The sequence below is a fragment of the Amphiura filiformis genome, chromosome 20 (genome assembly GCF_039555335.1).
Source record: "Amphiura filiformis chromosome 20, Afil_fr2py, whole genome shotgun sequence".
Classification (NCBI taxonomy): domain Eukaryota; kingdom Metazoa; phylum Echinodermata; class Ophiuroidea; order Amphilepidida; family Amphiuridae; genus Amphiura; species Amphiura filiformis.
Genome location: NC_092647.1, coordinates 15,009,058 through 15,036,305, shown reverse-complemented (window position 1 = coordinate 15,036,305; position 27,248 = coordinate 15,009,058). Strand labels below are relative to the sequence as shown.

The 27,248-nt window shown below is 36.4% G+C and overlaps 1 protein-coding gene across 1 annotated transcript in view; it reads left to right on the top strand.

Moving 5' to 3' along the window:
• LOC140142141 (DNA annealing helicase and endonuclease ZRANB3-like) overlaps positions 1-26,679 on the top strand; it is a 45,299-nt gene extending 18,620 nt beyond the window's left edge. The window contains exons 11-21 of the mRNA XM_072164107.1: positions 762-941; positions 2,261-2,413; positions 8,852-11,095; positions 11,772-11,902; positions 12,906-13,032; positions 15,396-15,654; positions 16,676-16,776; positions 19,144-19,275; positions 21,304-21,410; positions 23,119-23,224; positions 26,127-26,679. Of these exons, the coding sequence (XP_072020208.1) occupies positions 762-941; positions 2,261-2,413; positions 8,852-11,095; positions 11,772-11,902; positions 12,906-13,032; positions 15,396-15,654; positions 16,676-16,776; positions 19,144-19,275; positions 21,304-21,410; positions 23,119-23,224; positions 26,127-26,321 (3,735 nt within the window). The 3' untranslated portion in view covers positions 26,322-26,679. The remainder of the gene's footprint in view (positions 1-761; positions 942-2,260; positions 2,414-8,851; positions 11,096-11,771; positions 11,903-12,905; positions 13,033-15,395; positions 15,655-16,675; positions 16,777-19,143; positions 19,276-21,303; positions 21,411-23,118; positions 23,225-26,126) is intronic.
• The last annotated feature ends 569 nt before the right edge of the window (positions 26,680-27,248 follow it).

Below are 27,248 nucleotides of genomic sequence, written 5' to 3'. Positions count from 1 at the left end.
TTTAACTATATCTTCCACAACTAGGGCTATATCTTCCATAACATTGGCCACACTTATGGATATTGTGAAATATTTAAGAGGAGAGCGTGGCCTAGCGGTTAAGGCATAGGAATGTGAACCCAAGGGTCAAGGGTTCGAATCCCAGGTCCGGCTCTTTGTGTCCTTGAGCAAGACACTTCACTCTACTTGCTTAGTGCTTTGGAGGGCACTTTAAGCTGTCGGTCCTGTGTACATGCATATTTTCTCACATTAATGTAGTGTGCACGTTAAAGAACGACACAGGCTATTCGAAAAGAGCAGGGGCTCATCCCGGTCATGTTGACTGTACTTCAAAAACACACTCATCTACTCTAGGTTCCAGAGTAAAAAATAAGTACAGCTTGTCTGTACGCAGTGCGACAATACTCATACATATGAGGGAGGCACTTATAAGGAAGAAGAAGGAAGAAGAAGAAATCAGTGATCTGATGTTTGAAAATACTGGTACTGTATGGTATTTTGACAGCATTTATGGAACAGTTTGGTTGAAAAAAATGGTGGGCGAATTTATCGGGGGGGGGGGGGGGCTTTGATTTGAGAGAATACAGTACCTTCTGTAGAAAAGTTCTACCATGTAATCAAAGTATCCTGTTGGTAAGACTGCCTTTGTAGAATTAACAGTATTTTTTTGCATGTTTGAACATTTTTGGGAAAATGCACCCATAATTGCGCAAATTGGATGGTTTGATGCCTTATATCGCTGTGCATATCATTATCTTTAGGGTTTGACGTTTACCGCAGCCAATCAGGTTGTCTTTGCTGAGCTACATTGGACTCCTGGTATCCTTGAACAGTGTGAAGATAGAGCTCACAGGATTGGTCAAATTAACTCCATCCATGTCCACTATCTGGTTGCTAGGGGCACCATGGATGAATGGATATGGTCAGCATTGTCCAGAAAGGTAAAGCAATATTTAGTGTCATAATTTTAATGAATCTGGACTCAAGAGTATAGCTTGTTAAGCTAATATTTGGCGAAAATTATTCAGTTTTCATTATTGTGCCTGTCAATAAAGTCCTAACTTACACTCACGTAAATTCACATAAGTGGGTGCTAGTTACGTATTGCACATGTGCAACTAAAGTAAGTGCTACACCTATGCGTGTATGCTATTCTAAAATATCATAGGCAATGTTATGAGTCTCTCATTTTTTTACCTAACAAACTATAGCCCTATAATTAAAGACAGAGATAAAAAGAATTTATCGCGTCTGATGTCACTGTCAATTACGATCCTTGATTGGTTAACACAGGTTAATAGCGCGTAAAAGGAAGACCGATCTATCTGGTGCTGATCGGAGAAAAGGAACAGCAGCAAATGGCAAAAAATTACGTACTTTTACAAGGCAAAAAGCAGCTTTTCTAGGCATTGTTGACATGGTGCCTTCGCCAAAGAATGTTTCCTACTATAAAGACCTAACTTTTGAGATGGTTTGCATGTTTGAAAGTGCAAAATTAACAATAAGGCGACCGGTTATACCACCGCGTTCAACAAGTCATCATCACGACACTTGTAAACAAATCGTGCTCGAGTTTGATTGACAGATGACGTCAGACGCGATAAATTCTTTTTATCTCTGTCTTTCATTATAGTGCCTATGTATACATCTGCCATATTGACCATAACAGAAAGGGAAAAAGTGAACAGATTCTTTATACCCCTTTAACCTCCTCACGAAATGAGGGGGGGGGGGTCCTCTCTCTTACCATACAGCTCTATTGTGACTCTTATATATTTTGGTGGGAAGGACTACTGTAGGAAGAAAAAAATGTCAAGGTCATTTTGGGGTCATCCAAGGTCAAAGCGCCATAGATTGTCGCAGGTTCATGAAATTTTGTGGGAATGACCACTGAAACAAGGCAAAAATGTCAAGGTCATTTTGGGGTCATTCGAGGTAATCTGGGGTCAAATCGCCATAGACTGCTGCAGGTTCATGAAATTTGGTGGGAACGTTAAGGTCAAGGTCATAATGTTAAGGTCATTTTGGGGTCAAGTGAAATTGCACCTGTTAAAATGATGGGCGTCAAGGTGGAGGCATTACGGCCGACGCTTTGCGTAGAGAACCGTGCAGGTCGAGAACCGCGAAATTCTAGTTTCTCCAAGTAAAACTGCCCCCAATGATGCACATCAATATGGAGGCATTGCAGCTGACGCTTTCCATAGAGAACCGCACAATTTATAGTTTCATTCTTTAATTAATTCTCCATTTGATTTTTAAGGTGGGCGTACTCAGTAGTGCCCTTAATGGACGAATACAACAACTCAAAATGGAAGAAGGTGGAGAGGAATATGCTGATCTCTTGAAGCAAGCAGCTGCCTGGTTGCCTAGCAACCAAGATGATGAAGATGATGATAGTTTCTACTTTACACAGGTGAGGTATTCCTTTTAACTTGTCAATTTTCATTGAGTTTAAATGTATTGTTTAATGTAAGGGAAACATATCGGGGGTGTATGGATTTCAAATGCAGTTTAGTTGAGCAAAGTCTAAGAATTACCATTCCATAAAGCGCCCAGGGTAGACATGTCCACATTGCTTATTATAGAGGGCGACATTCAATCCAAAAAGTATGGACCACAGTAGCTCACAGTCAATGGCTTAACTGTGTAATCCCCATAGGGAAATACACAAATTTGAAATTTCGACACCAGAAACTTGACGACGCAGTCTAAAAAGTGCTGGTACTTTATCCTTGATACAGAAGTCAGCATGCAGTGAAAGTTAGATTTCATAAAATAAAATCGCTTTGTTTAAAATGGATCATCGTGGTAAAAAATGATGCATTACATGCTTTTTTGTACAGTGTAAGTCATTGGAAGGCATTGTCAATGATGGTCGCAGAAAAGTGCAGTTTTTTAAAACAGACATTTGCCCATAACTTCGCTTAGTTTTTGACCTACAGACATGGTTGACCCCTCATTTTTTAAGTTAAATAATCACCTTTTTAAACAAAATAATTTCCATGTGAAATATCCTACTTGAAAATTTTGTGAACATGCCTACCCAGGGTGCTTAACAAAGTCATTTTAGGTGGGCGCTTATTTTTACATTGTTTAAGTTGACTGTATGTAAAAAAAGGCACAAAATATTCATCCATCGTCATTAGTGTGTATGTTTCAGACCATGATTCAGATTTGCATGGGCAGTTAATAAACTAATATCACAGTTTGCTTGTTGTAAAGTCACTGGGTGGGTGCTTATAGGGGCATGGGCTGTTAATGGCAAGAATATGGTATGTATAGTAATTTGAAGCATGTATTTCTCTTTGATAATTGTGGTACTGTTTTTTCTTCAAAATTAGTGGTACACAATACAACCTTCAAAATAGTATTGGCAGTTTGGAAAGAGACAATTGCTATTGTCCTATGGACACAATATGTAGACCAAACACAACTATTGCCGGAGCTGGATCTTTACCATCCGAATCTTTTATTTCCTTTTATTTACACAGTTGATCAAGTGTCAACTGTATGAATGAAAGAAAAGTTTAACCAATTTCTCACGACTTACTTGTTTAGCTGTGGTGGCCTGCGGCCGACATCCATCGACCTTCGGTGCCAACTGATGTTACTGGGAAGTTGGAGGGGTCACGTGACCTAGCCCGTTAGGGCTAGAATCACGGTGACACGATGAGCCGGTTGTATGATCTTGGGAGGTGGTGGCGTCCTCTGTCTTTGTTAAGGTCGCTGTTGGTTCGCCTTATGTTGATGGCCTCTTTAACTCCTCGCTTGAACCAGTTCTCTTCTTTGTCCAAAACGCGGACCCCCTCCCAGTCAATCTCGTGCTGAAACGTGGCAGAATGTTCGCCAACAGGCGAGGAGGGTCTGGTGTGTTCATCCAAGCGAGTTTTAAGGGTTCTGGCACTTTCACCCACATAAGTGGATGTGCATTCCTTGCAATCTGTCAACTGTGTTCTTCATACTTAATTTAATATCACATATCACCTCAGACAGCTATATCATCTGAGAGTATACACAGTTGACAGGAAATCAACTGTCTATATTATCTTCATACTTTTAATATCACTTCAGACAGCTATATCATCTGATATTTTAAATAGATATAAATTCAAATTCATTAGCGCCTCAGACAGCTATATCATCTGGCTTATTCTTTAAAAGCAATATATATCAATCATTGAAATCATATATGTATCAGACAGCAATATCATCTGATACCCTTTTTACGCAATCAGACAGCTATATCATCTGATATTTTAAATAGATATAAATTCAAATTCATTAGCGCCTCAGACAGCTATATCATCTGGCTTATTCTTTAAAAGCAATATATATCAATCATTGAAATCATATATGTATCAGACAGCAATATCATCTGATACCCTTTTACGCTAATCAGACAGCTATATCATCTGATGCCATTTACGGTCCTGAAGTGAGACGACCCACTTCAAATCCCAAACAGCATATTTGGCTTGGACCTAATCATTACTCATTTCGAATTAGGACAACCCCATTCAATTTCCAAACAGCCTAATTTGGAATTGACATTAAATATTAAGTATGTGAAAACATTCCCAATGACTTGCTCAAATGCAGCAATGTATCTCCATTTTGATTCATATATTGGACAAAATGGTAAAAAGCAAAAGAAACAATGCCAACCAAGGACCTAATCTAGGACTTGCCTACCCCCCAGTAAATCTAACAATATGGAAGTATTGTGTTAAATGGCACTCCACTTTGCTGTCCATAGCAATATTTGACATGCATTTTGCACCCCTTTACCTGGACATTTTGAGCCTTTATTAAGGTGAAGAAATATGCTTTTTATGTGTCCTATTACCTTACATATATACACCATTTTTCACATATTTGTGTTTATTATAACCTGTAGAATAGGCTAGCAAATATCAATCCCAAGCAAATTTCCGATTCGTTAAGACATTAACATAGATATGATACCTGTATATTTTGCCTTTTTGAATCTAATGTTTGCAAATTTTTATTCATCTGGGCCATTTACATGATTACCCTCTTCATTATTAAAGTGGTGCAGTAGTACTCAATTGTGGCCTTTAAATCATTTCATGCATTTCTGCTATCAATATTTAATTATTCAATGTTCATTGTTCAATCACTATTTTCTTCTTATAATTGCCACCTATGACAGAGTTTTAGGTGTTGATTATACATGTACCAATGCATCAATTGACATTGCTGCTTTTTGAAGTGTGGCGACTTCTCAAGAGTGATATCTTCTATACTGCAATAAGTTTTATTTCGGTTATCGCTTTATTGTTTGATAAATTGTCAAATGCCAATATCGTTATACGACTGTATCTTTTTATTTTGCTATTGCAATTGCTTTAGTCACCTACAATGTATAATATCCATTGTTTGTAACATCACTTTACATCAGCACTGTAACAATTCATGTGTTTTTCTTCTTGGATCTTACATAGCCCTGGCCATTGTTGTCAGTCGTTCTCGTCATCCATTGTAATTCGCTGTCGAGAGCACATAGTAACCATTGTTGTAATTTAGGTTCATACGCCTGTTCCCAATTTTGATATGCCATAGGCTTTGTGTTGTGCTCATTTTGATCAATGGTTCGTAACAAAGATACTGATACTTCCAACTTATCATAGCCATGAGTTGACTCAGATACTAGGTGTTGAATCTGATAGCTTCCGATAACAAAATGTTCAATGTATCACCTTCCCTGCATTCTTATACAGTCTTGCACCAGTTTCAAGCCACTATTAATTACAAGTTTCCGGGACATGACAAGCCTCCATTTCTAATCACCAGCATTAATTGTCCGTAGTCTGAAATAAATTAGAAAAAACAAAGACAGAAAGGGAACCAACTCGCCATACATGCACATGTAAACATTATATATCATTATTGAATTACATTTGTACATTGTATTATTGATTGGTGATTTAGCAAAATGAAATATGAATGACATGAATGAATGACATGAATGAATGAATGAAAACAAAGTTATTTTATTCCTATTAGGAAACATGTAGGAGCTCCTGTTGTTACTAAAAAGTATTATTATTAAAAGGAGAAAAAGTGTTTTGTCACTGCTGTCTTTTCCCAACCCATTACGAATTCTCATTGCATTTTTCCTTCCATTTTTACATGTTTGATTGCTTCATTACTTCCTGCTTCCAATTAAACTTGCAACCTAAATTTATCTTATGAATTATTAACTTGCGATATACCCCAAGCTCATGAGTTCCCAAAGTTTCTTAATTTGCCATCCCAATGATCTCAATTGACCTTCATTATTGCACCCTTTCACCACCTTTCATGGCCTCCAACCCTTTTTGACATTCATTGATATTATAGAAATATTTATTTGATCATCAGGTGACCCCCCATCTAGCCTTGCAATAGTCATAGAATATGCTAGCTATCTTATAGGTTCACATTACCGCCCATTTAAAACACCGCGACATTAAAAAGAGTGCAAACCGCCTTACTCCCACCCCTGGGCAAAGATTTGTTGAAAGGTTAGTCTGACCCCATTCTGACCTTGGCACGTTTTAATTACCCTTATTGTTTCCCATCTTTAACAATTTCCATGACCCTCCAACCACATTTTCTTATTTACCTGTGGCTACCTTGAAACAACATTATTAATTTATCAATTAAATAACTCTCATGATCTTTATCTGTATATTTATTTGACCTTGGATTCGCTTTTGAACACAAGAAACTGCATGCTTCTTAAAATGTCATTTAACTTTAGCTATATATTTGCCTTTCGATGCCCTTTGATAACCTATATTTTTATTAATTTTTTCTTTTATTTAACCAAGTTTTTTGCAATTCCATTGATCTTGCCTTATATATTTTGACCCGCCAGAAATTGTAACTATCCATTGTGTTCTATATTGCCATATTTCCTGAAAATCCTTCACCTGACATGTGATGACTTTTTCCATAAATTTTTTGACTTACAGTTCTGAAATCCAAAAGTCTTAGCCTATTTACCTCTGATGATGTTGATAGACCACCAGATTTTTATTTTTATTTTTTTTCAATCATTATTTATTTATGGCTAATATTATTTTTCTATTTTTTATTCATCTATATATATATATTTTTTTTTCCATTATTATTATTATTATTATTATTATTTTTTTTTTTCAAATTTATTTATTTGCTTTCTATTTTTATTCATCTATATTTTTTTTTTCCTTATAAACCCTACGATCTATATTCAAGTATTTATTTTAATGACCTTGAACAGCCAATCAGACCAAGGTATTCAATACTACGTTACACATTTACGTAAGCCCGCCTTACTGTAAGAGTCCTGCCATGTTGGAGGACAAACATCAAACTGCTTGCATGAACGCGATCTAGCTGTGTTTTTAATGCAATGTCTAAAGTAAATTGTTTTGTGATAATTTAACTCGCTGAAAATCGTGAAATTTTTTATAAATTTTCCTTATTTGTTAGAAAAACAATGTATCAAATATAACAAGTAACGAAAACCCCCACTACGGATGAAATAACAATTTTTGTTTTACAATTTGGGAATGAACACACGAAAATCTAGAAACACAACCCGAAATTAAACCTAAGCAACCTCAAATTATAATCGTGACAGAGATTCTATGCCTGTTTCCACGCCTGCCTGTTTCATTCATAAAATAAGCGATCACGTGATCTCAACCTGGATTTTAGTAAATATTGATTCAGTGACTGGATTTAATAAACAATTATTCGCCGCGGCTAAGTATGAAGTCAGTTTTCACCCGGGGCTTTTAATTAATGTATACAGACCCACTTAACAGCTTAAATTAATTATATCAACACATCAAATTCCCATCAAATTCCGCCTCTTCTTCATAATCATGACTACTATAATTTTCTCACCCTTGTTTTCCAAGTATCATCCCGTCAGTGATTGAAGTTGTCCAATCTCGCCTCGTCTTAAATACAAGATGGCGCCTTCTCCCGGGCCTTCTCTTCTCACTTCTCCGCTGACGATACGCCAAATTCACGATGACAATTACTAGATTGTCAACTTGTTAATACCAAGTCACGGCACTGTTTAGTCAATCACCATGAATAAATGTCGATTTTACAACATCACTTTTTACGTCGCAACGAATGTGAAGAACATTGATTTTCGTACATCTTTCACGACCCATTGTTATTGTAGTTTTTGTACACGATGGATACCGCCGGAAGTTCAAGTTCTATTGCGGTTCGCCATATTTTACGAAGTTATATCCTTCTTGATTTTGCGTAAATTAATACACGATATCCCAATCATTATTTCCAGTTTCTGTCTCCAACACACTTGGTGACGTGCCGTAAGCTTCCTTCAATGTTAAGTTTATCTCTTTACATCAAAAGATTTTAAAATTTTCCTGACCTCTTCGGATGGTATCGAAACAGCTTATGAATTTTCCCGGCAATAATTTCTGAGAAAACAGCCACGCCCCCAGAACCGCCGCCTATGATTGGCTACTGGCACGCGACTCGACACAGGGCATGGATGCACAACAGGTGTTGGACTGATGTCACAACACGCATGGCACCACCTTTTATTGATCTACAGGACAATGAAACCCTTTTCAACAAAACCCAGGGCTTATTACGCCAATGACAATTTTGGTTTTGATTGAAGTTTGCTCAATCAAAACCCGAATACCTGTTGAATTCAATCTGGTTGCATGAAAAAGGTTGTTATGTAATAAATACTTTGGTTATGATTATTATTGTTCAACTTTTTGTCAATTTCATTAAATAAAAATAAACAATAGTAACAACAACAGTGTTTGCTTAATTATTTCCAATGTTGTTTTCAATTTTTCAGAGGCAAGACAAAACCCAGGATATAAGGAACTTCTTCGCCCCACTAGGCAGTACTAAGGGGAAGAAAAGGAAAAGAACAGCTAGTGGCAAAGCTTCTCCAAAAGTCAGCAAGCTTAAAGGAAGTAGCGTCACAACTCCATCCAAAAGTTGTGAGCCTTTGGGTCTTGACCAATCACCAATCATCTTTGATAGTAGTGATGATGACCTGCCAGTTTCTGAGCCAATACAAACTGGTGTCTTATCTACTGCTGATAGTGAGGATGGCAATAGACGATCCTCATTGGAGGATTTTGTGGATCCTTCAAAGTATCACCCAATCAGAAAGAGCGTATTAAATGACACTGCTGAGCAAGAAAAACACAGAGTTGTTAAGAGTACTAGTAATCAGACTGTTCAGAACAGAAATGATGTTCAGGTTTTGAAGAGTACTGGAGAAAATGATAGAGGAGCTAAAAAGCCGGCACCAAGCGGAACAGATGATGAACTGCCCGATATGGTTAGCATTATCCGTCGCAGACCTAGAAAAAGAAAGAGCACAAGTCTATCATCTGATCATACAACTGGTGAAGCTACATCTAATGACATACCACCAAACATACCATCTTGCTCTAAATCTCACAAAGTCAGAAATGAATTAAGTACCCCATCACCTAGAAGAGCAAGACCAGAATTAGATTGTGTCACACCTACACCAGGTACTTTAACTAGAGGTGAAAGTTCATCAGTTGATGATAGGTCAACACCAGGTGGCAGCAAGCAAAGAGATGATATTCAACAGGGTCAAATTAAGTGGAATTGCAGTGCATGTACATTTGAAAACCATGGTGCTTTGCCATTTTGTGAGATTTGCAACACTCCTAAGAAGACTGTCACAACCAGGAGTAGGGCAAAGACATTAGAACATTGTAACCCTAACAGTATTACCTTGAATTCAAATGAAACAGAGTCCAGTGCTACTACCTCAAACCTTGCAGAAAAGAAAGAAAATGTGGAAGGAATAATCAGTGCAAGCCAGAAAAATACAACTCATGCAGCTGCAACTAGTGATATCATTATTGAAACTACTGACAACAGTGACACGATAACTGATGATACAAGCACACATATTGATGATGTAAGCACACATACTGATGATGTCACAACAGCAGCTAGCTCTAACGATGACACATGTAATGATAATCTAGACATTGAGCCAGTAAGTCCAATGAGTATTGGAAGTGATAGCGATGTCATAATAGACTCTGATAGTCCTGTTGGTAGTGGTGATTTATTTGCAGAGTCGGATGATAAAGTATCATCAAATGATGGACAAAATCAAAATTCCGTCACTACTAATTTTGAAACACCAACAGCTGCTGATGCTAACAGAACTATAAATAGTCCAAGTGCTAAGACTAGCTCAGTTGTTGCAGGCAATCAGCTTTGCTCAGAGACTGACGTAGTCCAGTTGGACTGCATAGAAACTAACAATGAAAGTGTAGGAAATGACACGACCATAACAACGGAAGATGAATCAATAGACCACCTTTCATCCTCAGAACAGTCTGATATCATCATCAAGCCGTCAACTTTCAAAATAAAAAGAAAGAGAAGCAGAAGCAGATCAAGACATTCAACTGGCCCATCTCCAGATGGTAATAAACAAAGAAAACCAACTTCTTGTAAATCACCAATTGCCATGGTTACTGAACCGTCTCATGGCAACAAACAAAGTAAAGTTGCTCCTACTGAATCTCTAGTAACTGGTCCATCTCCAGATGGTAATAAACAAAGAAAACCAACTTTTTGTAAATCTCCGATAACCATGGTAACGGAGCCATCTCATAGCAATGAACAAAGTAAAGTGACTCCTACTGAATCTGTAGTAACTGGTCTATCTCAAGGTAGCAGTACGCACAGTAAACCAGTGCCGAGTGAGTCACAAGTTACTCAAAATGATTCAAGCAACTCGACTTGCCAAGAGATGTCAATGTTCAGTGACGATATCGACAGCTTCACAGACTCTGAGATGGTAGACCAGTTGGATAAATTTGAGATGGGTCTTACGCCGGATGTCACTGGGGAACCAAGGAATGCTGAGGGAGAATGCGGCCAATCCAAGGAGATTATCTCAGGAGATCATGGTATATCAGAAGACGATGAGGGAGGCAAATCGGAAGATGATACACCTGAACCCATCCAAGTGTATGAAGCATTCCTGTTCTGTGCTAGTAAATATACAGATAGAATCTACTTACATGATAAGGTAAGAAATAATCTTCTTCCTGACGTGGGGAGCAAATTTGCCCTCGGAAACCCACTAATTGCTCCTGGTCTTTGTAAAATTCATGTGAACTAGGAGCAATTTTCTGAAACAAATTGCTCCTGGTTCCATTTCTGCTCTTGATGCAGTAGTGCTTGTATGCTGTATTGTATACACAGAAAAAGATTGAAAATTGCTCCTGTTTCTTTAGAAATTGCTCCTGGTTCTTGTAAAATTTCAGTGAACCAGGAGCAATGTTCAGAAACAAATTGCTCCTGGTTCCAGTTTGCTTATTTGAAGGCCTACTCCAGGACTATTTGAGTTGAAATTATCTTCGGTGTGTAATTTTCAGGAAATTTTGAGGCTTTTAGAAATATAAATTTGCTAAATAATAATGTGCATTCGGGCCTGGGCAATTACAAAACATCAATCCCATTCGACGGTTTGTATCTATTGACCATTTACTCTTTTTCATCTTTTACGACCACCTAGATCTTGGTATTTGCAAAAACTTACATTTGAAGCAACCAGTTGCTTTAGAGTTGAGAAAATTCAATGGCTGCCATTTTACACTGGAAAGAATAGGGTAATGTATTTGTTGAATGTTCACTAAAGGGGGCACTAGCCTTTCCTCTGTCTGTTTTAACAGAATGTTTTGATTGCTTTTTATTTGTTTCAGGACCAGGTGCCTTTGCAGTGCTTTTTCTTAGCATTGGATGTTCAGCATCGTGATTTGGATTCCCTTCCCAGATTGCTGCACCACCCTAACAACCTGCTGCTAGCTCGCAGATTTGTCAGGGAATGGAATAGGTAGGTTAAATAATTAACCCCATGAGTACTACCTGCCCATCTAACATTGCCTCTGATTGGTCAATTACATGATATCTTCATTTTTACTACCAATCAGAATGGATAATTCACCCCCATTTTTTTTTGTGTGGTGAAATTATTCTAACAATGTTGCTGATTGGGCCAATTGATAATGAAAACTTCTTTTTGAATAATTGGCAGGTAGTTCTCATGGGGTTAATAACACCTCCCTTCCCTATGCGACTGTCAAATAATTTTGCTGCAGTGTGGGTAACATTTCAGAAGTGCCTGCCCACTTTCCATCAGATCAGTGTAAGTTTCCCTGTCGCTCTTCTTCCCGAGAACCACTAGAGACTGAATTCTCTCCAACTGCAGGGCCAGCAATTTCTGGATATGTTGAAATAGTTAATGTAGTTTTAAGGTGCATGATTGCAATTCATAACCTCAAGAATATATGCGATGCGTGCGATCCAATCATATTTTGTTGTTTGTAAAAAGGTAAACGCAAATTGAGGTCATTAATATCTCACAATTGCCACAACTCCACACGCACAGTGTTGTGCGTCAAACAAACTGTGCACGCGCTCGCCAGCGTATTTTGATTGCGCGCTACCATATTTGGACAGATTGTGATTTGCACTTTTGTTATTGGTCGTCCTGTTTTAGCCTGTTTGATTTTTGGAAAGGCAAAATGTAAAAATTGTTTACAAACTTTTAAGGAAAATTTTGTGTTGTTTTTTGCAGTGAAGAGACGGTTATGATTGAGGTCAAGAACTTTGCATCGGTAATATGTCGCGCATTGTGAAAAATCTAAACATTTTGCTTTGCACCTCGGAATATTATATTCCTCTGTTCCAAAGGCAAAATGTTTAGATTTTTCACAATACTCTCCAAATAACCGATGCACAGTTATTTTAATAGAGGTTTTAAAAACCTCTTGTGTTTACAAAACAATATTTTCTTACATTCCTGTGGGATGTTATTTATTTTCTTAATACCACAGCTTGAGTGAGATCAAGAAGAAGCAACTACGTAAAAGTGGTTACATCTTTGATAGTCCAATACAAGCCCATGAAGCATTGAAGAAAGGAAGACCATACGAGATGTGTAAAAAACGCTTCCTTACCAAAGTAAGCATAACAAAGGTGTCCATAGCAGTGTATGCTGTAATCAGTACAAGGACATGGATACATGTATACAGTAAGCCAAAAAATTAAGGTACCAGTTGTGTTCACCCCTGTATATCCTAAATAAAGAAAAATGTGTCAAAATTAAAACAAGCAGCTAATACCTACACTCTTTAGCTCTGATTTAAGACCTCATTTGTTGAAATTGGTTGAAAGTTAAAGTAACAGTGGTCTAAAACCTCATAAAGAAACAAAATCAAAAGTTGCACTTTTGTGTTCTATAATCAATGAAAGCACAACACTAATTTTAACATAAGCAATGGAAGCACTGCGCTGGTTCTCTTGTTCGTGAACGCATTGTGTGCAAATCAATGGAGCACGCAATGGAGCGAACTGCAACTTTTAAATTGGCATCTTCCTTGGGTTTATGGATCGTCATATCTTTATTTCTTAAACAATTTCAACAAATGAGGTCTTAAATTCGAGCTAAAAGATGCAGCTATTGGCTGCTGGTTCCAATTATGACATAGCTGTCTTTATTTAGGACATACAAGGGGTGAACATAACTGGTACCTTAATTTTTTGGCTTACTGTATTTCAAGTACAAACAGAATTAGTCACTTCGTAAAGCAACTGAGACGTATTTGGCCTAATCCATATTCCAGAAAAATACAGCACTAAACTGTTATTCAAAATATAACATAGCTAAATCCTAATCCTTTAGTTAGTATTAATTGGCAATAAAAGTCAAACTTAAACTTTTTGGCCAATTTTTGGAAATAGGGCTTAAAACATGTGTATTAGGGTGTTTTTTCATATGTTGTGACAATCAAGCCCAAGGACTTGTGCTATGACTAATTTCAGGTTATGCATCCTAATTTTTAATTATCAAAATTAACATAAAATGTTAAAATTATGAGCAAACTCATAGCACATACTCAAAATTTTGAATACATAAGACTTGTGCCAAGTGTTTGAATTTTGTAACTACAATTGTAAGAACATGTGCAAAATTGCATGCTTTTGACCCATTTACCCTCAAATTGTAAATTAAGGCAATAGAACCATTGATGCTTGGTCGATCCTTGTTTTTATAAAGTCAATTAAAGGAGTATTTCGTGATCCTAGCATCCTCTTTTTATGACATTTTTCAGTACATATCCATTTAAAAAGCATATTCCCAAAATTTCAGTTGATTCCGATTTTGCGTTTGCGAGTTATGCATGATTATGTGTATTACACTGTTCCATAGACAATACGTTGTAATTTCGTTCTGGTGCACCAGAATGAAATTCAAATTTCACGATATCTTTGCTAAACGAATTAATCTGCAAGAAATATTTTGTACATAAACAATATGTAGCCAGAGGTTTCCAGTGATATAAAAATCTCAACTTTTTTTGAGAAAAGTGGGGGGATGAGGCTGTGGATCACGAAATGCCCTTTTAATTGACTGTAGTTAATTGTGATAATATGTGACGTGTCATGTCAAAAGGAGACACTTTTGGGCAGGATCGTAAATGGAGAAATAGCCAAAAATCTGCTGGCGATTGATTTTTTCACAATTTGTGTTTGTTGCAAATTTGTGATGTTATTAATGTTAAAAATATTGTCTGATAGTTTCAGACCGGAATATAGCAGGCATCTTGTATTTTTTGAGACATTTTTCAAATTAATTCCTACTCTCAACATTGTCAATAATATTTTTTTAAAGGCCGATATTTCAATTTCCAATTTTATAATACCATAACTTCCGAACTGAATATCTTCGCCTAGGAATGTCCGATTTCATTGGGGAAAACGGCGTTGTGGAGCAAAATATCTCTTTATATAAGATATGTAAAAACCTCAAAATTCATAACCTGCCCAAAAGTGTCTCCTTTTGACATGACACGTCACATATATGAATCTTTGCCTGTATTGATATTGGCCAATATAAATAGCATTAATTCTGATTAATTAATTGTAGCATCAACGGTTGATCCAAAGATCAAACAAATTAGTTTACCAAGCCTAAGTGAAAATAAAGTTGAAACATTTTCTGTCAATATCTTGCAAGCATCCTTACTCTTTATATCAAATCTAGTTCTCACAGGGGACTTACTAAACCCATATCTTACTCTTTTATTGAGTTTCTTGCTAATTTATGCCAAAAGGCATATATTAAATAAAACCGCACCACACCCCTCATTGGTAATTCAAGTCAACAATACCATCATTCATGAGATATTCACAAAATCAGTGAATCACTTGCGCAAAAGAGTGCCCTGCCCTAAACATATTTGTGTACTGTAGAATTGATACATGATTCCATAAAGTATACATGTACACACCGTAAACCATATTATATGATTTTGATTTTGCAGGAGGATTTAGCTAAATCAGCCCTTGAAAAAGCCAAAGATGTCGGAGGCACTGTGCGGCTTATCACCAAGCCTTCAGTCGCCCATAAGAAGGGTGTCACCAAGAAACAAGCAGGCAACGCACCAAATAACACGGTATTGACAGGTGATGGTGTTGTAGCTCATAATCAAACTCTTGGTACTGACATGCCCAGTCCAGTTGGAAAGTCAAGTAGTATAGAAGATAGCAGTGGTCCATCAGGACCAGAAAGCGATATACCAGGTAAATAGAGCTGAAGTTATTAGTTTTGACCAATGAAATATTTGCATGCATGAAAAATTTGTGAATTTCAGGAATAACATGGATTCGTGAAATGTTCATGCTCACAAATATTTCTTTTTTCTATGTAGCAATTTCACAAGAATTACATGCCACAAAAATGATGATTCTTTTCAAATTACCAAACTTTTGTATTGCAAAAAACAGGATTGAGCTCGATCATTGGTAAAGTTTGTGCAGCTTATAGTAGGCATTGTGTATTGCTATAGAATGGCATGCACGCAGTTGGGCACAGCACTTACGCTAGTTGCGCATTGCATGTGTGACTGGCACACGCTAATGTTAATTTACGCCAGCATAAGTTGAGAGTTTATTGATGTGTGCAGTAAGAGAAACCAAATAATTTTTGTCCAATATAAGTCAATCAAACTTCAGTTCAGTAACTGTTAGGTAAAGTTACAGCTTCAGCTTGAGAAAGCTACATTGTGCTATCTCATTTGAATTCCATACACTCCCTGTGGAAGATGCAACCATAATCTTTCACACAGGGGGTGTAGACGTCAAATGAAGTCACCCATTCAGCTAACTCAATTCGAAATACATACTCTATGTGTGGAAGATTAAACTCAAGTCTTCAGGGGGTGGGTGGATTTCAACTGGAATAGCCCCTTGTGCAAGGTAATGATGTAGACAAGTAGTACCCATTTGTGGGTCCTATCTGGTTGTAAGCCCTGCTGTCATTTGATGCTGTAAAACACCTTGGTAAGCACCATAAGAACAAAAAGAAAGTAGGCAAAATCAATTTTGAGTAGGGTATATTAATTTGGCCAGCATGCTTTTTATAGGTAGATTGGCTTGTGCATTTTGCATAATGTCTGGACCATGGATTGGACAATCCATGGACCCAAGTGTGTGTCCCTTATGGATAAACAAACAAACCAAACATTTCCCTTTTTTTTACAAATAGAGAACTGCCTTGATTAATTGCACATTATATTTGTTTGTGTTTGTTTCTTTTGATAAGGCACATCTTCAAATGCAGTAACTGCTTCAAGTGGGAGTGAAAGTTGCAACTCTTATGTATTCAACTCAGAAGCAATTACAAAGAAAAGGACATATTTACAGGTGGGTAGCTTAGAACCAAAAGAAGAAATCAGGTCCTTCATTATGCTCTTTCTGCCTAGTCTGACCTTCAGCCTATTTCCAGCACCATCTGGCGCCTGCTTACTCAGCGTGACTGGTTAAGCACAGGGTTTAATGTAGAGTCCGAAGAAAAAAATCACGGAATTGGAAGTACAACACGGAAAATGACATTTTTGTATGACGTGACAAAAATTGTTAAAAGATAAGAGAAATAAATGTTAAAAACAATCTTGAGTTGTGCATGTCAATTTTTATTATAAAAAATACTGTTTAATAATACTGACATAAAGGTATATTATCAAAGCATGAACCCCCTATCCATCCAAACATGGTAACGGTCGGCCTATTATCGTGAGAATACTCCAATCAGAGCATATTGATCGCGATATTGAACACTTTGTTGTGACATTAATATGATTCATAATCATTGTTTATACATGTTAAACTTTATTCATAAACATGGATTTACAAATTTAACAACATGGATTACAACACGGAAAATGGATTTTAAAAAACGGTAAACTTTGGACTCTAGTTTAATGGCAGTAAATTGGCTGCTTTCTGGTACTTTTCATAGCTTTCAAAGTCATATTGAATCAATAGAGAAAAAAACATGAATTTCAATAAAAAGAGCATATCCAAATATTGTTCTTCTTGGGCGATACCTGGTGGCATGCAATGTGAGGTAGATACCCTTAGCCCTTAGCTGTGGGAGTGGCGCCCTGGTGTATGCAACGACTGGCGCTCAGAATACCATCAGCCTAGTAAGGCAGCATCAACTTTTCTTCCCCAGACACATCCTGACAATGTCGGTGGGGAGCCTTATGGAGCATATGCTCTTTGTGTCCACCGTGTGGCAAGGGGCCAGGGACCAGGGTGACAAAGGACAAGCTGTCTGACTTATATACAGAAGCTGTTGGGGGATTCCAACAACGAATTATGGACAAAATCAAAAATTGACCGCCGGTTCCGTCTGGTTGCTTTTGTTCTAAACAATGGTAACTGGATGGAACCGGGGGTCAACAGCTGGGCGAGTTTTGATTTCATCCCTTACAACCAGATGCAATTACCTCACTAGCTGTGGATCTTTGTACTTGGGGAAACTTTGTGTAGTTGCCTGCTCCACAGTTGATTGAGGGTTACACCAGGGGCATAGCTAGCTTTCTTGGTTGGGGGGGGGGCAAAATGAATTTTTTGGGGCACAGACGAAAAAAATTTCAGTTGCATCATACAAATACATAGAGACTATATGTCTTTGAGCTTCCAAAAATGGCTTTATTGGGATGATGTGCACGCGTAGCATGCAAATATTTGGTATTTTACACTATTTTCACCCATTATCAGGATGAAAAGGGCTTTATTGTTACAATGTGCAAAATTTTGTATTTTGTACTATTTTGGCCCATGATTGGGCTGAATTTTGGTAGGAAAGGGTTCCTTGCCCCTTTTCTTTTCCTTTGCACTCCTAATTTTCTCATTCATTTTTTGTCAGAGGGGCACTTTTTTTTTTCATTTTTTTTCAGGGGGGGCACTCTGCCCCTCCTGGCTAGCTTTTCAGTATGAGTGGTTTTTCTCTTCTGTATTCTTCATTTTGTCCATAACCACATTCCATCTAGAAGTTGATGAGGAACCAAAGTTTATACAGTGACTGCAGAAAGCCACAAAAATTGACAGGAGTCAACACTGTAGACATCGACTAAATTCAAGAAATGAGCTGGGGTCATAACCAACAAAACATTCTTTGATTTTACCCATGAAAAAATCTAAATGAAAGGTGAGATGATCAATATAAGACAGATTAGGGGTTGAATGAACATACATTGAGAAGTACTTTTCATTTATTATTGTTGATCGATTGCAAAATTTATTTTAAAAATCCATAGGAAAATTGTCAAAAACCTTGGCTTGTGCCCCCCCCAATCAGACCTGGTGCCCCCAATCATGGTTGGTACCCCCCCCCCCCAATATGATGACCCACGCTACACCACTGGTCTGTAGCAATGCACTACAAAATTTCGAAGTATATATGTGACACAATCTGGTCCATGGGGGGGGCCAAAGGAGGCATTTTTGACAATTGAGTTACTGTAATTATTACATTATACATACAATAGTCAATCATTTACTGAAAACACCAAAGGTCTAGCATACTTGGTTCTAAAGTTATGAAGTTTTTGATGTCTATTTTCTTATGTATTTTATTGTTTTTGTTCCATATTTTTACCTTTATCTCAGCTTCAAATTTGCCGCCTTTGGCCCCCATGGACCAGATCGTGTCACATATTGAATTATTGAAATTGTATCATTATTTACTCGATTAAAATAAATATCACATTTTATCTTTTCTAGGTGGTAGACAAAGATGGCTGCCCTCTGTGTTTATTTTGTGGCCAAGCAACTCTCTCTGAAGCTGAATCCAGACACAAAGGAGCAGCATGGGATAGGCGCTTCTGTTCAGAGCAGTGTAAAGAGGAACATGGGGTAAGTATAATCAAAATGTTTGGTACCCATCAGATTTGATGTTTATTGGCAAGCTTGCTTCTTCAATATGCAACATTGGGTCTTCTTGAAATGCCAAGGATTTTTAAGGCATGATCACACGGGAGCTTACCTCCCTGTTATCAAAAAGTCAATAATTCAAAACTAGGGACTACAAATTTCTCTATATCAAAAATATGCATCAAAAAGTCAACAATTCAAAACTAGGGACTACAAATTTCTCTCTATCAAAAATATGCATCAAAAAGTCAATAATTCAAAACTAGGGACTACAAATTTCTCTATATCAAAAATATGCATCAAAAAGTCAACAATTCAAAACTAGGGACTACAAATTTCACTATATCAAAAATATGCATCAAAAAGTCAACAATTCAAAACTAGGGACTACAAATTTCACTATATCAAAAATATGCATCAAAAAGTCAACAATTCAAAACTAGGGTCTACAAATTTCTCTATATCAAAAATATGCATCAAAAAGTCAACAATTCAAAACTAGGGACTACAAATTTCACTATATCAAAAATATGCATCAAAAAGTCAACAATTCAAAACTAGGGACTACAAATTTCTCTATATCAAAAATATGCATCAAAAAGTCAACAATTCAAAACTAGGGACTACAAATTTCACTATATCAAAAATATGCATCAAAAAGTCAACAATTCAAAACTAGGGACTACAAATTTCACTATATCAAAAATATGCATCAAAAAGTCAACAATTCAAAACTAGGGACTACAAATTTCTCTATCAAAAATATGCATCAAAAAGTCAACAATTCAAAACTAGAGACTACAAATTTCTCTATATCAAAAATATGCATCAAAAAGTCAACAATTCAAAACTAGGGACTACAAATTTCTCTATATCAAAAATATGCATCAAAAAGTCAACAATTCAAAACTAGGGTCAACATGCATCAAAAAGTCAACAATTCAAAACTAGGGACTACAAATTTCTCTATATCAAAAATATGCATCAAAAAGTCAACAATTCAAAACTAGGGACGACAAATTTCACTATATCAAAAAGTCAATCATTCAAAACTAGGGACTTAACAAGGTCATGACTTAACACGGATACTTGTCCACACTGTCCTTCCTCGTGGTCTTTAACTCTAAGCACTCCGTGTTAGCTGCACGGCTCGGTCTTTACTTCGTGGTAAATATAGGAATTTCCTGGAAGTTTTAGGGCCGTTTGCTATACTGCAAGTATACTGTGGAAGTCGATGTCTCTTAGTTTCAGGGCAATTATGTCCTACACATGTTTTTTAGCTGTTTTTTTCTTCTCCACTCAATTTCTTTGTCTTTCAAGACACTAATATCAGCTCTTCCATTTCTTCTTTTGACCAGTTTAATGTTTTGTTTTGTTAGGTTTTTTTTTTTTTTGTGGTGCTTCTTTCATCATGTTCATTCTCGGTGAGAAACTGAGATAAATTATTGTGAATTTATGCTTAAGAAATTTAAAATACTGCGAAATTGTAAGTGTTGTATCCATAAGGTCAAGCTTACCCCAGAATCTTGTTCATACCGGCACTAACACAGAACGATCGCTTTGTGTTAGCGCGCTACCACAGAGATTTCTCTGTGGTAGATCTTCCATGTTAAGCTTCGAGGTAGTTAACACGATACTTGTTCAGACGGTCGCTAACACGAAGCTACCTCAGAGGTAGCTTTGTGTTAGCTTAACAGGAACTTACCCCTAAGCCCGTCTGAACACGGCTATAGTTTTATGACCTAGAATAACATTCATCTGTAAATAAGGTAGCTTCTGGGTTGCGTTTTGTTTTGCTAATCTTGTCCATAATCACTGGAAACTGATGGGTACCAATCATTTTGATACACCCTGTACAAGTACAGGGTGTCCCAAAGTCTCGATACCACAAGTGTAAGTTTCTGAACACATTACAGTTTGGTCATGAAAGTATATGAATGAACCCCTAAATCATGCTCTCAATTTTACCCTTAAATTTAGCATCTGATTATTTTTCGTTGTATTTAACAGCTACGAAATAAGAGCTCCAAGTTTGCTCGGGAGAAGCTTCTGGAAGCGGAGCATGGTATATGTCAGCAATGCGGTCTGCATGCACATGATCTATTCACACAAGTCAGGTAAATATTGCTAATTTTAACTATTCTTTATTTCCAAGAGGAGAATGACATAAAAAAGGGAAGAATAAAAAATCTGAAAGTTTTGCATGAACAAGGTCATATATTAGCAAGAAATTTTTCTACCTAAAATGACATTAAGATCAAGGGTGGCCATATGTCAAAATTATATCTTAAATGTGTTCATCCATATCAAAAGGATACAATGTTCGACTGCTACATGTGTCTCTTTTCACATAAAATCTAGGAATAGATTCCAAGCTCATCTCAAGTGGAGGTCACTTCAAATCATCCCCAAGTCACACGGTTTAGGAATGTTCTCTGTATTCCTAATCCATGTGACTTAATTGGGAATGATTTGAAGTGACCTCCACTTGAGATGAATCTGGCATTTATTCCTGGCTACTTTGTAAAAAGAGACACATGTAGCAGCCGACAAGTGCATCATTTTGATACGGATGTACGCATATGCAACTTTCCAAGGTAATTTTGCAATTCCGTGTTTAGAGAAAAGCCAAGAATTCTCCGCGTTGCGGATTCGGAGGTAAAGCGGAAAACGCATTTCTGAGAAAAAATTTAAAAATAAGCAAAAATGACCTAGAAAAAAAAAAAAAAATACAATTGAAAAGAAATAAATAAAATACTAAATGAAATGGGTCTTCAAAATTCATCAAAATCCGTCATAGATTTACCGTTCAACGCCTGTCCTACCTCCCATTGCAGACATGAAACCCGATCAGTTTATTCTTGGTAAGATTCTTGTGAAATTTTATTATGTCAAAATGTGCTAAAATTACAAAGCGGAGAAAAGCGGAATTTAGCATTTGTAAAGCAGAAAATTCTTGGCTTTAGTTTAGAGCTCCAAAGTCTAAATCCTTAAGGGCTGGGGTATGAACGTTTGGACAGTATTTATTTTGGGACATCAGAGCACATCAGACATATCAATTGCATTCTGAATACTGAAGAATGTCATTCTGATATCAAATAATTTTGATTTTTTGAAATTCGCAATTTAATACACATTTTATGGCAAATCATTAAAATTGATATTTTTGATATTTAACAGTACTTGAAGTAAACTTTAGAAATCTGATGATTTATACTTAAAGTGTATGTAGGTGGGATGAAAAGCCGACGATCAATTGAAAATTTGGACCTTTCAGTATTGAAGATATGGATTTTTTTCCCAAAACACCAAAAAAAATTAGGTCTTTTTGGGAAAAAATCCATATCTTCAATATGAAAGGTCAAAATTTTCAATTGACCGTCGGCTTTTTTCCTCCCTGCTACATACACTTTAAGAATATAACATTAGATTTATATAATTTACTTCGAGGACTGTTATATATCAAAAATTTGAAAAATATCAAATTTGATTAAAATTTGTATTATATTGTGATTTTCAAAAATGAAAATTATTTGATATCAGAAAGACATGCTTCAGTATTCAGAATGCAATTGATAGGTCTGAGGTGCTCTCATGTCCCACAAAAATACTGTCGTAAACGCAATAAACGCTCATTTTAGATCCCTTAATGGAGTCTGCATTTTAGTTTGCACCCTCATCTCTTCTAAAATAAAATTGAACTGAACTGAAAAAAAAAATGATAGGAGGGTCATTCAAAAGTTGTGTCTCATGTCTCATATCTCTGCTTTCATAAATGGTAGCCTAATGATATTTTCTATTGATTTATTTGATTTACTTTCACAGGGACATGGCCAAAAGTCAGAGAAAAGATTTCTTGAAAAGCACGCCATATGCAAGTCTGTCAGCCCAGAAACTAAATGAGATGATCAAGACACCATATGCAGGCCAGGTTTGTATACCATGTTGACCTTATTTTTGTTCATATACTATTATGAAGCTAAATTGGGGAATTAGTCCAAGGGAAAAGCAGAGCGAGGTACCGGATTTGGAGTCCCAAGGGATGAGGGATAATGAACGGGAAAGGGAATGACTAACAAGAAATGAACCAAATGAAACATTTATACATTTAAGAGATTTTTTGTGAATTTACAACATCAAAAAACGAATGATCAGAATAACATAATGTATGTGTTTTTAATTACCAGAGTCACATTGCAGCATAATATTTTAATAATAATAATATTTTATTCTTATAAAGCGCAATACATTAAAATCTCAAGGCGCTGAACATTTTACAATCATAAAATACATGAACACATTAAAAGATATTTTGAATATACAATGATAAAAATACGTTCTAGCATTTAAAATACAGAGAGAATGAAGCACATCAATGGATATTGCACATGCAGTATGGCAAATGTTTCGCACGAACAGTAAACAGCACTGTGGAATATACATCAAATGGCAAAACAACAACACATTACAATGCATATTGCACGGGGGAAACCGGAAATGCACAAAAATGCGATGACAATCGAGAGCAAAAAAAATGGTTTAAACGTGAAATATGCATTGAATAATAACAAAAATGTAAGCATAAATGATAAATACAACGCACGCAATTAATATTGCACGGTGAAACTGCTCAAAAACCAAACAGATCAATTTTAACTGACAACAAAATATATTTATACAGCAAAACTTATTTAACATGTTTAAAACACAGGGAACCATTATACATGAACACATTAAAAGATATTTTGAATGTACAATAATAAAAATACGTTCTAGCATTTAAAATACAGAGAGAACTAGAGTCAATAGATTCTGAGTACAAGCCGCCGGCAGTCGAATTTGACCTTTGACCCCTATGACTTGACCCTTGGGTCACGGATGGGGTCAACTGCTCTTGCATTGTGCTTAGGATGTCATAAGAAATATTCCTGGTGAATTTCAGCTTAATCGAACTTATACATGGATTTTGATTTTTTAAATTTTGATTGACCTATTGACCCCTTAATGACCTTTGGCTTCAATGGAAAAAAACCTTACGATACACCGACAAAATGCATTGTTCCAATTTTAATTAAAAAATTCTACTATGTTTAGTTGTTGAGATAAAAATTCTTAAAGTTATTTAGCTAAAAACAGGAAGTGACCCCTTAATGACCTTTGACCCCCAAAATAAAAATACCATGCATACATCAGGGAACACTGATTCATTTGTGATGGTTATTTTATTCTGGTCTGTTTATCTTTTGAGATAAAATTTTTTTGAACATTTTTGATAATTTTGGTTTTTGACCGGAAGTAACCCCTTAATGACATTTGACCCCAAAACTGTAGACATCCTAAGGACCCTGGCTAATAGCAATGCATGTGTGTTAATGGCGACTCTCTGCTATGTAATTTGTACAGACATTGATTTTTTGAATATTTTTTACAAATTTTTCAGATTTTGACCGGAAATGACCCATTAATGACCTTTGACCTCAATTCTTTTTAGGAAGTTTTAAGCACTGCCACATGTTGATTCATATGCATGAGTCACATGATCATTGCATGTAATTTGTGGAAGGAGTAGCATTTTTTTTTTTTCAACATTTTTGACCATAAGGTCAAGGTCAAAGATCACAGCGAGGTCAAAGTGAAATGGAAGGTTTGGCCTAGCCCAGTGGTCATTTGGGTCAAGTATGGTTGAAATCTGTCAATGCTTGGCAGAGCTAGAGCATTTTGATTGGTTGCCAGAAGAAGAAGAAAGAAAGAATTGGAAGAAGACAGAACAAGCCGACGTTCGTCGTCGGCTTGTAATGAAGCACATCAATGGATATTGCACATGCAGTATGGCAAATGTTTCGCACAAACAGAAAACAGCACTGTGGAATATACATCAAATGGCAAAACAATAACACATTAGGCCTACTATGCATATTGCACGGGGGAAAATGCACACAAAAAAATGCGATGGCAATCGAGAGCAAAAAAAGCATGGTTTAAACGTGAAATATGCATTGAATAAGAACAAAAGAAAGCATAAATGATAAATACTACGCACACAGATAATATTGCACGGTGAAACTGCTCAAAAACCAAACAGATCAATTTTAACTGACAACAAAATATATATACAGCAAAACTTATTTAACATGTTTAAAACACAGGGAACCATTATACAAATAATATACATGTATCAGCAGAAGTTCAGTGGTAAAAACAATCAAAAATTAAATCTAAAAGGTTCCAATATACAATTTTGAATAGATGGGTTTTAAGAAGACTTTTGAACTGGGTAATTGATGTGGAAGATCTGATATAATCTGGGAGTTTATTCCATAAGAAAGGGGCAGGTATACAGAATGCACGATCCCCGTAAAACATGGTATTGCTCCTAGCATAATAAGTATAATTAAATGTAATTCATGTGCAAGACATGATGACAATATGTGACATGTCATGTCAAAAGGAGACACTTTTGACATCACACGTCACATATATTCACCATCATGTTGACCAATCTAAAATATCACATCAGGAGACGAGTCTGGATATGTCTGTTCCGTTTGCAGGGTTAACAAGGAGTCACTAATTTATCAAAGCACAGACAATAGCTCACTCCACGGCGTTTAATTGATGCGTGGGGACAAAACCACGTTTTCTTGATGAACGGGTATCAGGGCTTAAGGCACAATAATCAATATTCAATTATGCAAATAAATTATCGTCACAACACATATTTTAATATGTTAAAAGGTGTTCTTAACAAAAATGTGTGTCAACTCCTTCATTAGCTAGTATAACTACCATGTTAAGGTAACCCTGTAATGAATTCTCTATGTGTTTAATTTCAGTATTGGCATGCTGATCACATTGTCGCAGTCTATGAAGGTGGAGGACTTTGCTCCCTGGACAATCTACGTACTTTATGTGTCATGTGTCATGAGAAGGTGACGAATGAACAGAATCGTCAGCGACGCAAGCAGAAAAGAGTGCAACAGCAAAGAGAGGCAGGGTTTGGAGATATTGCGACGTTTTTTAAATCATGATTACTGTCTGCTGTGTGCTTCATCAAGATGACCTGTCTATATTGTGTGTTTAGAGGAAACAAAACCAGGAGAGAATACCAAACACAAAAGAATACGGGTGGAAATTACAAAATATATAAAGTTATAATTTCTTGTGTACTATGTGCCTCTACTCTACTTGCATATCATTTGTCATGAAGGGACATAGACTAACATAATAATTGTCAGTGAAGGAAGCCAAAGAATTCAATGCAAAGGGGTCAGGTCTGGTAAAACTGTGACACCTTCAAAGCGGTGTTATTAGAAAGCTAGCAGAGGGTATGTGCTAATTAAGAGTCTGGACACCTTACAAGATTTTTAAAATCATCAAATATCTTTGGCATTTAGTAGTACTCTCTTCTGGTTCCTTTATTATTGGGTTTTTTTTTCATTTTTCATGACACAAAATTCAAAAATTATCTAAAAACACATCAGATTACACATTATGATCCAATCAAGCAAGGTAGTAATGGGCACTACTGCCTTTCTAGTGGTGCCTGTTATTGGTTAATTATGTGATGTAATTATCTAAGCAACCAATCAAAAAAGAGCTATTAAATTTCTCTGATTTTAATACTATTTAGCCCTACTGACTATTCTGATTAGCTCATTACATGCATAATATAGCACTCTTTATAACCAATCATAACTCAGTTTTCACAATTGCCTGGTTAGTTCAGATAATGTCACATAATTTATGCCTATGGATAATCTTTAAAAATTTTGTCTTATGTCATGAAAAAATGAATGAAAATAGTTTTCATTGAAGGAACCATGAGGGAATGCCTAATACCAAAGAACAGTAATGAAAAGCTGGATTTTGAGATGTTGTAAAGTTGTAAAACCATGATTATTGTGTGCTATGTATATATGTGACCATCCACATCAAAACACTCGTAAAGTCAGCCC